The sequence below is a fragment of the Festucalex cinctus genome, chromosome 6 (assembly GCF_051991245.1).
Source record: "Festucalex cinctus isolate MCC-2025b chromosome 6, RoL_Fcin_1.0, whole genome shotgun sequence".
Classification (NCBI taxonomy): Eukaryota; Metazoa; Chordata; class Actinopteri; order Syngnathiformes; family Syngnathidae; genus Festucalex; species Festucalex cinctus.
Window position 1 is genome coordinate 10,668,452 of NC_135416.1, and position 13,445 is coordinate 10,681,896.

Consider the following 13,445-nt stretch of genomic DNA (forward strand, 5'->3'; position numbering starts at 1 on the left):
CATGACCTAGCTTGTCTCTGTACCATACTAGAACTCAATGCTATACTTCTGCCAAAGTGTAAAATGTCTGTGGCCCATAACTGGGCCTAGATGTCTACTCTTCATCTTCATGATGATTTGTACAGGGCTTGTTGGCCCCAATAGCACCCGCCCTCATGCTGGTGCCAGGTAAACAATGGAGAATTGGAAGCCGTCCCTCCACTCGTAAATAATTTCCTGTGCATTCCACTGGATGCATTTGAGTCGCTGTGCTTCAACTTCTGTACTGATTAGCCCTAACAGCCTTTTGTTTTCAAATTCATGAATGGGAGGGTCGTGGATCATGGTCCTTGGGTGTGTACGTATGAGTAAGACAATCAGGACTTGGGTGAGGTTCAGGAAAAGTTTTCTAGCAACATATGAATGACTCCGGGAGGGAGCTTGTGTTAAGTATTAGACACATCTTGTATTCAGCTGTAATGCTTGTGACTGGGAGAATGTGTTTTGGTAGGGTGTGGAACTTATGGCCCCTGTGGCCATAAAATTTGTTTGGTCGTTGGATCAGTTTTTATTTAAGGAATTTTTATAAGCTGAAATCCTCTCCCTCAGGAGAAAAAAAGTACATCCATGGTGTAGATTTATTATGAGAGGAATGTGTGTACTTTTGAGTTATTTTATTCATTTTTAGGCCTTTTTTTCATTTGGTTTTTGTTTTGTATTTTGAGGGGTTCACTCATGGTTGTTTCCAGACTTCATACAAGCCAGTTGATTAGCTTTGTGGACACCTTTTTCAAAATAACTCACCCATGCACCCATTTTCAACACCAGTCCCAGTTGACTTTGGGCAAACTATAACCATACTATAACCTGGCATACTATAACCTTAACTGCTCGCCTGTCTGTCACAGGGCACCCAGACAACAATGCACACCATCACTGAGTGGGAACTGGACTCACGTTCATCAAATTCTGCAGAACCGAAAGTAACTACTCACAGCAAAAAGTTATTTCAACACTTTATCCAAGTTTATATAGCTCCACATGCTATAAAGTTGAATTAACACTTTCTGAATAGTTAACCAAGTTAACTATTTGACAAAAAAGCCAGTTACCAACACTGGGTTTAGTGGTAACGTTGCTGAGATGTTTAACAACCTGCTGGCTAATGTTAATCTCCCAGAAGTGTTAAATATTTACATTTATTAATAGCAAGAACGCATTACACAAATTAGCTATTTAAATCAGATGTTAAAAATACACTATTTGTTTTATTTTTTTTTAACGGCTTTCAAAGTAAACCTACAGTTTCATTGCCGCATATGCCTATTTAAAATTCCTCTGCAATTGCGAACACTTATGCATAATGTCTGAATTACAAAAAGAACACGAGTAGCGCTGATAGGTCATTTTAGAACGAAACTTTTCCTTGCGATTTTGCCGCACACTCATTAGCCTCTCATGGTAGCCTTTGACCACTGGGTGTCATCCAAGTAATAAAAATACCAGAGGAGCACAAGGCAAAGAAAGCTCCATGCTGCATTACTCAACGCTGGGCCTAGGTCCTCGGTTGTGTAAGAATTTTGGGATTTTATTTTCAAGATCAGAGCCACGGGGCAAAAACGCAGGAGTGAAAATGGAAAAGAAGATAGCGCGGAATGAGCTTACAGTATGAACATCTGTGTCTTTGGACCATTAGGTTCGACCCCCTCCGCCCCTCGCACAAATGTATGGAGGCACTGCGGCACATTGCGCACACTTGCGGGCTGTGTAGCTCAGCGTTCAAAAGGCGAGCGGAAGACTTGGAGGAGGGGAAAGACTCGCCGAGAGGGAGGGGGGGGTCGGTTTCCTTTCCCCCCGAGCACACGCCGCTAGAACGCACCGGGAGAGAGAGAGGGGGAGAGCGAGAACACGAGACGCAGGCAAGACCGAACACAACCGCGAAGGGAAAAAAACAACAACCGCGTCCGTCGTCAGCCTTTCTTCCGTACTGGGGGACACTTGCGGACTATTATGGGGCCAAGAGAGCGCTCCTGACCGGGCTCGACTTGCCGTGAACCTCCGCTCTTGTGGTTCAAGTCTACGAGGAAACATTAGGCGACATGTTGAGGGGCTTTTTCGTCTTGAGGTTGCGGTAGGATGTTGTGCCTCTTTAACGAGCGGCCCTCACTGTAAAACGAAAGGGGGAAAAGAGGCATATTCCTAATGGACATTTTGGCGGTAGGCAGCCATTTGTTGTGATCGCTGATTTATTTGGTTTGTTAGAATTCGATATAGCGTAGGCCTCCTTTAAAGGCGGCGTCACCGTAAATAGTAGGCGCTATATTTAAATATCTTTACCGTACAAACTCACGTTTTAGTCTGTGCTCGACAGGGGCTCATTCAAAGGCCTGTGCATTTTTAGCTAGTTAATTTACCCTTCAGTTACAAGCACAAAGTGTGAAAACAACCGTGGGCCCTCTGATAACCTCCATAGGGGAGAAATAAAAACCATTTTCTCCCCCTCAATGTTAATGTCGACCGACGTTGCATCTATCATGCTGCCCGTGTCCCGCGGACTTATGGAGCGGGATAGAGATCTAGACGCCCTGGCCGGAGTGCATCCCAACGCGGGCGGTGCTCCTGCTGCTGTCCGGGGAATGAAGCGAGGAGACCCGGAGCCCGATGGGCAGACAGGGGCCTCACTGCTCGACTCGACAGGGGCTGAGTGCAAGCGCCCCCGAATGGATGGCTCGGGAGGGATCGGCGAGGTTGGACAGGTAAGGAAAATGCTCTAAAACAGGCCAAATGTTGTTTTTTTTTGCACGGTCTTGCTTTTGTTTTTGTCGCTTGTAAGGGGTCACAAATGGGCCAAGTTTCCAACAACAAAGGTGGAAACCCCTCCACACGTGCAGCAAAATGACCCTGCGCACAGTGCGCAGAAACCTGCAATTTGCATAGTTTATAAACTAGTCAGTTGCGCTCACTGAGCAGACATTTAGTGCTAAATTGGTATTCTAATGGCGTTATTTATATAACAGTCAGGATTCTAACAGTGCAGGGAATAATGGGCAATCTGTTTTCGTTAATTTAGTAAAAGAAAAAAGAAAAGTCTTGGCATGAATATGTGGACATTTGTTTTAGAGTTGAAATACACGTCAGTGTTTGCTTGTGATCTTTGAGGGAGCTGGTGTGCAAGCGGGGATATTTGAGGTAAACAAAAGACCTCCAGTTTGACGGTAGGTTAGGGACAACTGTAGTACTCTTGATTCTCTAACCCGTTTTGACCCATTGCTCCACTTTTCACCACCCTCCTCTGATCAGCAAATGTCATTGACCTATTTTCCCTCGGTGTCTGTGTATTGTCTATTTGTACTGTGAAATGGTCAAATATGTCTCTGATAGAGGTTTGCAGTAGAGCGACAGGATGCTTTGCTCATCATTATGGTATATTATGTATGTTGGAGTGCTCCACGAGGATGGAGAAAGCCATTTGCCTGCCAATGGAAACAGCTGTAATTGAAGTGAAGTGGTCTGTTTGCTCCTGCTTGGAAAACTAAATGGCTGGTGTTCCATGCAGACCAGTCGCCAGTGAGTGCTGTCAGTAACATAAACACGCTATTTGTGTGGATGAGAGAGTGTTTGTGCGTGGGAGAGCAGAGAAGCACAGATCAATAGCTTTAGTCTCTAAAATGTATTGAACGTGAGCTTGTTGGACAGGCCGGAAATGAAAACAGGGGGAGTAGACAGGAAGAGAGAGCAAAAGAGAAGGCCAACCATCCATAACTCCCTCTCTGAACAGATTTTCCCTATCACTAGCAGTAAAGAGGCTTTGTTTCCAGCTAATGGGATCACATCTCATACGAGAGGGGGCTTTATAACCACACTGATCCCTGAAATCCTTATCTAAGGTGCAGCGCATTCATACAACACTCGTACTGTTGTACACAAAAATAAGTGATTTGTGCATCAAAGTCATGTTCGGTATGAGATGCGTTCTCCAGTGACTGCAGTGTTGGTTCTTTACCAATGTGTGGATACTGGGCCTTGAGTTTAAATGAACAGCCCATGTTTAAAGAGAAAGGCAACCCTCCAAGAAATTCTTGACAATTATGTTTTAGCCAGCCCCACTAGTCTAAATATGGTATTTTGGCTAATATGGCATTAGTGGATATATGAGTTAACCAGCAAAATCCAGCAGTTTTTGTCAATGTCAGAAGGCGGCCATTTTTCCACTTGCTGCTGCGATAAAATGAAATCGCAGTTGCTCAGGTCTCAGGTAATGACCAATCACAGTTCGGCTTCAGAGAACAGGTAAGCTGTGATTGGTGGTTGCCTGAGCCCTGAGTAGCTGTGATGTCATCTTCAGTTGACAGCAAGTGGCAAAAATGGCTGCCCCCGCGATGGCTAAAAATGGCTGTGTTTTGCTGCATAACTCGTATTCCACAAATGTAATATTAATCATAATGTCATGTTTGGACTACTGAAGTCACGTATAACACATTATTGTCAAGAAATGTTTAAGGTTGGCTTCCCTTTAAGTAACCTGATGTTCTTAACTGCCAAATAAGCAGGGAAAAGTTACCTGCTGGTAATTACTAAAGGTAAAAATACCGGTAATGGATTTGTGTACTCACTCTTGAAGACAGCTAAAGGACACTGTGACTGAGTCTGCAGTGTATATCTTTCTTTTTTATTGTTACATAGCCATATTATTCTGCACAGCCAGAACAGATGTGTGAACTGCGCTCTGAGTCTGAACACTTTTGTGACTTTACAGCTGCACATTCCTGAATGTGGCTATTTGGATTCATGTGTTGGTCCCTTTTGAGTGAAAGGCTTTTTTTTTAATCCCGGCTAGCTGACAGAAATTATTACATGATAGCTGCATGCTGAAAGGCTATTCTGTTAATATTGAAAAGAAATTAGGTTGAATGTGATCAGTTTTCCTTTCATTTGTAATTCAAGCTTTTAAAAGTGCACAATAGCAATAAAATGCACACTAGCCGTTCTGTAAAGGTAAACATCTCAGGAATTTAGAGTGGAAAATATTACCTTGAAGTTCCATGCTTGCTGAATATCTCTATACTTATTGCCTTCCTTTGAGCAACCCCATCTTTTAACCATTTATTTCTGGCACAAGCCAGGAGATGAACTTTGACCTCTGAGTGAAGCCAACACAATTGGATGTGGTTGCGGTGAACAGCAATCTATTTGGCCTGCAATAATGAGACTCTTCCCAGCACTGGTTGGCTCATTTGTCGGAAAGTGTTGATGTCATTTTGCTTTGTGGGTGGTAATGCTGCATCACGTCAACGCTGTATTTTGGTTTGCATAAATCACTGTTGAATGCAGTTCATGACTCTTTAGCTTACCCAAGAAACCTTAAATCAAAAATATTTGGACAGAATGCTATTCAAGTCAATGCTGTTTTCTACTGCAACAACATGGAAGTCTGTCATTTATGTCTCCTTAAGGGTATTCATAACACCACCCTGCATCAGCATCCCGAGTCCGCTACTGGCCAATGTTGAGATGAGGTTGTCACTTTCAATATCCATCCAGCATGTTGCTGAATGTCCCATGTTTGTTGTCACTCTGCATAGAAATTGGGCCGTACACGCTCTCTCTTTTGCTTTCTCTCGCTCCCTAACATAATAAGGTCTTGCCTGGGTTGTCAGCTCTGAGGACAAATTATTTGACTGGGACATAAATGTACGCGATTACCCTTCTGTTATTACTGTCTCGGCAAGAAAAATGCTATGCATATGGTTATATTTTCTTTTTCTTTTTTTCCATTTCAATTAGAGGTGTGCAAAATTTCCGATTCTTAGATTATTCACGATTCGGCCGTGGAACAATCGAGAACGATTCACAAACGTCCAAATTCCGATTATATAAATATGCCAAGGGAAGCGAAACTAAAGTGAACCGGAGCGAAAAGTACGCGGAACTGAAACGCAGTAGCGCGCGCGGTCTTCGGGACGCTTTTGGGACGGACCGAGAGTACCTATCCACAACTCACGCCTCGAGATTCAAAACAACAACAAGCATGGCTGAGCTGACCAACCCACCTCTTCGTGAGATCAGACCTGCTCCGAAAAGGCAAACAACTTCAGGCGGAAGTATCAGCTAGCTGGCTGCAGTGCGTCGGTTAGCGTTCTACAGGGCGCCGCGCAGTGATGCGAACGAACGAACAGAAAAGTAGTGGCTGGCGGTAATGGCGTCTGACTTTATTCAGAAAAGAGTATTGTGGTGGAAATGTATCACGCTTTTGAAAACAAATAGTTTTTAGAAGAAAAACGCTTTATTTCCGAGACCCCAGCCAGCTTGCTGGACTATTTTCCTCTCGTCCAACGCCGAAGTCAGTGCTGATCGCACACACGGGAGGTGAGGATCAAATTGAGATTCATGTTAAAAAAGCCGAACGATCCCTTTAATGTTTACACGTTCATGTTTACACAAGTTAAAAAGCAGAAAAGCACTTGAGGGTTTTTTTTTTTGTACCTCTGAGAAACTTTAATGTTTACATGTTCATCTTTACACAACTTAAAAAGCAGGAAAGCACTTCTTTTTTTTTTAGGCATTTGTATTGAAGTAGTAGTTCACATTGTCTTTCATTTATACCTCAGTGCACTTTTGAGTGGATAAAAATAATATATTTTTGCTCAATGCTATGTTTTATTCTGTTGAAGACTGAATATACTTAAAAGCTGTTGTTACAGAATGAGGACTTGAGTATTTTATTTACTGTTTTGAACTGTTAACTTGATACTGAAATAGTAGTTTATGTAGGCCTGAGAGGACTTTTGTACTATTTTTGTAACTAATGTACGAAACATTAAAAGCACCAAAATACATTGGGTTTTTTTCTGCTGCCTGGGGGGGAAATCAATAATCGTTTTATAATCGAATCGTAGCCTCTGAATCGCAATCGAATCGTGAGGTGCCCCATGATTCCCACCTCTAATTTCAATAACCATTTAGCCAGACAAACCATTTAGGTAGACAAATGTGAACGTTAACGGGTTTCCATTTTTTACGAAAAAGGAATCAATGAAGAGGGCAAGACTGCCTCCTAGAGGACAGAGGATTCTGAGCCTTTCCACACGTGAATATTTGGAACCTGTATGAGTGAATATCTTGAAACTGCGTGATGTTTGTCTAAAAAATAAATGCGTGTACACGCTATTCCACAAACACACATTAAGCTACTCACAGCAGAAGTGAATATTAAAAAAATGATAAATGCACACACTTGATAAATGCACACACTTTAAAAACAAAGCAAAACAAAAAAATGTAAATCACGGATATATTTCTGATGGTGAGAAGCAGAAGATTTTGTTGTGAAGGCAATATCATGCTCAAGAGCTTCTATAGCATGAACGTAATGTGGTAATCCCACCATTGTAGTAAATGTTGGACTTTGCTCACAGTCATGCGAGAACCACATCACTTCAGTAAAGTAAAAGTCTTGGATTGTAGGAAGGTATTGCTCCATCTAGTGGAAAATGCCACAAGGATATCATTCTGAATAACTCCAGCACTGAACAACATTTACCGTTTCAGGAGAAAAGAAGAATATGTCGGCATTTAATTGGCAAAACTTCTGCTGATTGTTTATTTTGAAGAGGGCTAATATTGGCCAATAAAAATCGTCCGACCAATTTAAATGGTTGGGTCCTTGTGCTGTTTATATTAGGACAATATAAAATGGAGTTTTAGTTAGTCATTTATTTATTTTTCTTCTCAAATTCTGTACTGTAAGCATCCTGAAAGTTAAGTATCCCCCTTTTAGGTTTGGTACCATGATATTCCCTAAACATTGTGTTTATTGTATGTTTGCTTCTAAACAGTTATTCAGAACAGCTTCCAAAATCCACTTGAAATTCTTGCAACACTTTCTCAAAGTCAGTTAAAGTGTGTTTGTTGTGAAAACGTCAGAAGTATGTAGGCAGACGGAAGTAAAATAAACTTGAGGTCGCTGTTTGTACGCTCAGCAGATAAGTGCTGTGGATAAAACACATGCGGGCTTTCTCTGTCTAGTATGTGGCGTGGCCCGCTTTAGCAGTGATGCAGGATGACTGTCAGAACAGTCAAATATAGTTCTAAAAAGAGCAGCATTCCCAAGACACGATAGGAATAGATACGAGTTCTGCGACCAAATTAGATGCTTCACAGGCATTTTGCACAGCAACCACCTGAGAGGAACAGGGGTCATGTGTTCAAGGCGTTAGTGAAGCTCGGAGAAACGATGGCGGGAAGGACAAGTTGGAGGTAAATGAGCTTTTCCTCACATAATTTCCTCCTCACCATCTGGTGACTTTGTTTTTAATGATCCTTCCAACCGCTTTGGCTTTTTTGAAGATGGAAAAGTAGTGATACATAGTTGTTTTGACCGAGCGCTGGAAGTGAATGTCACCAAGCTAGGTCTAAAATATCCAGCTAGCTTTGTATGAGTCACAACATTTGAAATCCATTAATTCTCAAGACAATCCTTGTGCTAGATTACTATAGATAATTATTAATTATATTTATCCCAAGTGCTTACTCTTTTAGTTGCCAATGTTAGCTAAAACCTTATTTAAAAAAACACAACAACAACGAAAACAAAAATCCAGTGTGTAATCTTTTGACAACAGCTCTCAAATGCTAAAACCGGGGAATTGTGCTACCCATTATGAAGGAGAATGACTTATCATTGTCAGTCTATGTTGGTATAATTGCTAACATAAAATAGCACTTGAGCGTTGTTCTGTGTTAGTTACCATGCCAACTAATGATGTGGCACATCTCTACGTAATGTTTGACATTTCACTGAGTGAAAGAACACAATCTCCTTTTTTTTTTTAAGCTGCATTGCAATTGTGTAAATGCCATAAGTAGAATGTCAATTTCTTGTGTAATTTGGAAGCAACTGTTATTGAGACTGACACTCATACACACTCCATGTTGCCCCCCTCCTCATTCCTCCTGGAAATCAAGCACATGACTCCACTCATGTATGAGTCATTGTTTTTGCTCCCACAGTTTCCTCTTGTATTTCTAGCTCAGGTTGTCTCAGTTCAATTCCAAAATGTTTAGCATTTTGGCAATATCAACTAGCTCATAAATCTCCATTGGTCTTTTGATTATTTTAAACCTGCATTCTTATTTCGATTTTCCGCCATTGCTTCAAAATAAGGTCATACTTTATTCATGTTATTCAAGCCTCTAAAAGGTGTTCCATTATTTAGGGCTTCTGCCTTCTACCTCCCAAAGCCAGTTCACTAAGTGCGTTTTTGGCTCTAAGATTGTCTCACAATTTTTTATTTTTTTTTCAGTCACAGAGCCACTTCCTGTTCCACCGGCTACAGCTCCTGCATTGGGGAAAGTCATGCTCAGTTTTAGTGAAATGGCCCCTTGGGGCTTCAGTACGAGATGGCTACAGTACTAATCATCCCCAACTCAAGCTGTGATGCGCACAGACCAAAGTGTTTCCCCTGGGGCAAAGCAGGCAAAGGGACATTAGTTCCAGAAAGAAAGATGACAGAGGAAGGACAGAGGAGAGGAACCGTCTTTTAATCGAACAAGATGAAGAAAATCTGTTTTCCCCTTCAAAGTGTTGTTGTAATGCTTGCCTTTCTAATGGTGTGTATTAGCATAAAAGCCAGAACAGTGTTATGAGGGTTGAATAAAATGACTTGCTAATGTTCGGAGGATTGATATTCTGCTTCAAGCAAACTTTTTTTATTTTTTTATTTTTAATGTCAGTAATTACAATGGGCTGTCTAAGCCATTGGCTACGCTCTCATAAATTCCGTACATGGATGAAGACATATTAGTAATTCCCCCTCATGCTGCATGCTCTTGTTGGATATCAATAGTGCCACAGGGTCGAGCTGAGCAGAAAATTGATCTGCAGTCAATAAGGTAATTGATTTAAAAAAAAATCTGACCTTTAGATGGAATCAGTTATGGCAGTGGTGCAAAGTATATGCATATCGTAAATGCAAAGCCAGGGCAGAGACCACGTTGGGGGCTTTTGGGGGCTTTATCACTGTTCAATGTACCATCTCATGCCAAAAGTCTACTTATGATTAAACTTATATCTGTCCATTATTCATATCCTGCGTGTTTGGTCTCATTTACCGCCAAGAATTTCTATTTGGAAGCAGACAAAAGATGCTGCTATTGGGGAAGATTGAAACCACTGGATAAAAGTGTGTTCATGTGGAGATTGCAATGGCTTGGTTGAGCTGAAAATGCTTAATAAATAATAATGATAATAATAAAAGGAGTTACGTTACTCCACAAATTGGTAAATTGGGGTGTTTGTAAGTCAAGGTTCTGCTGTACTGTATATCAACTGTAGTGTAGATGGGAAATTGTACGTAATCGTGTGAATGCTGAAAAATTAATGGTATTTTTTTTTATTATATAAACATTTTTGAAATGTCTGCTCTTGTTTCTTTCAGAATAATGACCCGCTGACCCTCGGTTACCATGGATACCCATCTCACAGTCAGGTAAGAATGTAGTCCTATTGTTTTTTCTTTTTTTAAGACAAAAAAAAAGGTTTCATTTTACCTTTATTAGTTTCGGTCTTGACTGCCGCCTTCCTTAGAAGCTGTCAAACTGACAGTTGAGACGTGTCCTCTGGTGTTCCCTTTTTTTCTTTTTTCTTTTTTAGCCAGGTAAGAATGTAGTCAAGCATAAGCTAAAATAAACCATTTTTTTATTAACTGAAAATCATATTCTTACGTGACATCAGTACATCTTGAATGAAACTCAAACCCACAAGGAGATGCAAGGTATGTGATGAGTAAGGGAAGATATACAGTATTTCATATCTTTGTCTCATAATATCCTGCAAAAAACAATCCACATTGCTCTCCTCTTTTTATTTTTTTTACTTTTCTATACTTATATTACACATTGTTATAAAGCATCCTTGAATACTCGAACTGCAGTACACAAATTATTGAAGAGTGCGTTTGTGTTTATGCTAGTAAAGCCGCAGTCTGTTTCCTTGTGTTCCTATTAGCTTACAGACTGTTATTAGACTGCTCAGCTGATATGGTTAATCCTTCGATCATCCGCCATTCATCCACTCATCCTCTGATGCTCTACCCGTAATCCCCTCCTCCCTCCCTCCGCCATCCTCCCAAACCTCTGGCTGCTCCTCATCCTCATCTTAAGCCTTTACTCGAAACCTTCTTGTTTGTATGATTTCTCTCTGGGGCTGCTGAGATTATTCACATGGCTGGCAGCCAATTAGCCACTTTTCATTTTTGCTGCATAGTGATGCGATGATACTGCTTTGAACCAACCCCCCTCATGATGATGTTCGAATGAGAATAATCATGAAGGCAAAAGAGTTGCCTGCTGCGGACTACATACGTGTGATAAATTATGGAAAATCATGAATAAGTAAGTGGAGAAACTGTGGCATCCACACAGCACGGAGGAGCAACTGGATGTGAATTACAAGTAAAAACACAAATGGGAGACAGATATCAAAATCCAAATGATAGTCCAACATCTACGACCCAGTTTTAAAATGTAAATGAATCAGGCTTTTTTTATTTATTTTTTATTTAATTTTTTTAAACCATTTCAATTGTAAAATGTACGCCCCAATGCACTTTTTTGTGTTTTCATGTGTCTAGAGTGGAGCTAAACACACACTGTCCATTGATTAGTCAACCGAGAATGTCACATCTGAGTGGAATGGGAAGACAACAAAATGGATCATGTCATCACACAGCAGTGTACTGCCATTTTTTTTTATTTTTGTAATTGTTTAATTCAGTGTACTGTTCAGTCATAGTCTGTTACCGGTAGCTGAGGCAGCTTACATCATTTTAAAGTTATTTTTCCAGACCAGTGTGTCTTTTTTTTTAATTAATTTTTTTTAAACCGTGTTAAAAGCAAAGGAAAAACTGAAGTGTAAAACACACCAACTTGGGCTTTCCTTGACTTCACCCAAAGCCAATCAGACCAATTTACTTTTGGGAAACTGAAGTGCCAACTATCCGTTGATGGGGACAAAAGGCTATGGGGAAGACAAGGATGGCGTGCGGAAGATGTTCCCACATTGCGGAGGTGCTAAACTGTCAACTGTGGTGTGAAGGTGATGTGATCAAAGGCTCATGAAGGAAAAGCCTGGGGAGCAGCAGAAGCTGAATGTGTGAAGAATGACGTGCTCTGCCTGCTTGATGAAACGAACAACACTTAACTCGTCCGTTATATCCGTGTGCTGTTAATGGATTTACCTAAGCATGATAAGGTCCTCAAAAGCACGTGAGTTGAATTCATTTAAATTAATTATTTTTTAGGTATCACTGGTTGCTTCACTGGTACAGTAAATCCACTTTTTTATGTATCAGTTCAAATTAATAGACTATCTGAAAGATGAAATCGTCTGTCAGAGCCCTAAAATGATGAAAAAGAAGAATGACACAGCTTTGATTTATTGTCTTTTGGCATAAGTGCTTGGCTGGGCATTCATTCTGAAAGCTGTAAATGACAGCTGGGTCACTTGTCACTTCAGATGGATAGTTTTTATTTTATTTTATTTTTTTATTTAAGACATTTGTCCAACAACAATAATAAACCTTTTAATTATTACTTCGCTGACAGAAAAACGGTTATCTTGATAAAGGCAGAATTTTTAATACATCTTGGATTGTGCCTAATGTTGCAGGTGAACCAAATCCTGAGGCGGACCCAATTTTCCTTGCCAAGTGAAAGGCATTTTTTTTTGGCATTGATGTGCATATACGGTACAATATGTTTTGTTGTGTGTGTGCAGGGGAGCAAGCATTTTTGCACATAATGGAAGACAATTTAATTCCTTGATGATTTTCGTGGCTCATGGTTAGGTGGTCAATTGGTGAAACGATATAAATAAACTTGCTACCGAGACATATGACGTGGCTAGCTAGCATGGCTAAGATTAGCTCGTTGTCTCTCTTATGTTACATCATAAAATGAAGAACACAAGTACTGAGAAATACGTGCTTTGACTATGTGGTAGATTTTGTTTCAGGGAAAAAAAAGTTTTTTTGTTTTTACATTTACTAATATACAGAGTAAGTTTAATGGAAAAAAATGTTTATCAAAAATATAAAAATATTACATATCAAAGCTGTAACTGCATTACCGTCAAACTGCATAATTTTGCTCCAGAATCCATTACCATGCCTACTCATGTTTGTTTTTTTAAGCTTGCTGTTAATACAAACCAAAAAAACATGTAAATACGTTTTTTTTAAATACTTTGTCATTCACACAAAAATGTATTTATACGGTTTTTAGTTTTTATACAAGAGCATACAGAAGGCTTTGATGCAGCTTCTGACATGAAGAGGTGGCTTAAAGCAAAGGTAGTTATTACAAAGAACGGCCATCAGGTGGCAGCAGAGTATAAGAGATCAGTCAGAGCCAAGTTGCAACAAGCTCTTTTTGACAGTGTTTTCACCAGGACTGTGAATATAGATGAA

General features: G+C 40.3%; 1 protein-coding gene across 5 annotated transcripts in view; it reads left to right on the forward strand.

Annotated features, from left to right (window-relative positions):
* Window positions 1-1,553: 1,553 nt before the first annotated feature.
* The window catches only part of rbfox2 (RNA binding fox-1 homolog 2), a 42,227-nt gene continuing 30,335 nt past the window's right edge, over window positions 1,554-13,445 (forward strand). For 2 of the 5 annotated variants that reach the window (XR_013283859.1, XR_013283860.1), the window contains exons 1-2: window positions 1,554-2,735; window positions 10,416-10,466. Coding sequence is in view for 3 of the 5 variants with exons in the window: in XM_077523767.1 (XP_077379893.1) it covers window positions 2,484-2,735; window positions 10,416-10,466 (303 nt within the window). In the remaining 2 variants the exon portion in view is untranslated. The remainder of the gene's footprint in view (window positions 2,736-10,415; window positions 10,467-13,445) is intronic. The other 3 variants (XM_077523767.1, XM_077523766.1, XM_077523765.1) reach the window with 3 other exon arrangements.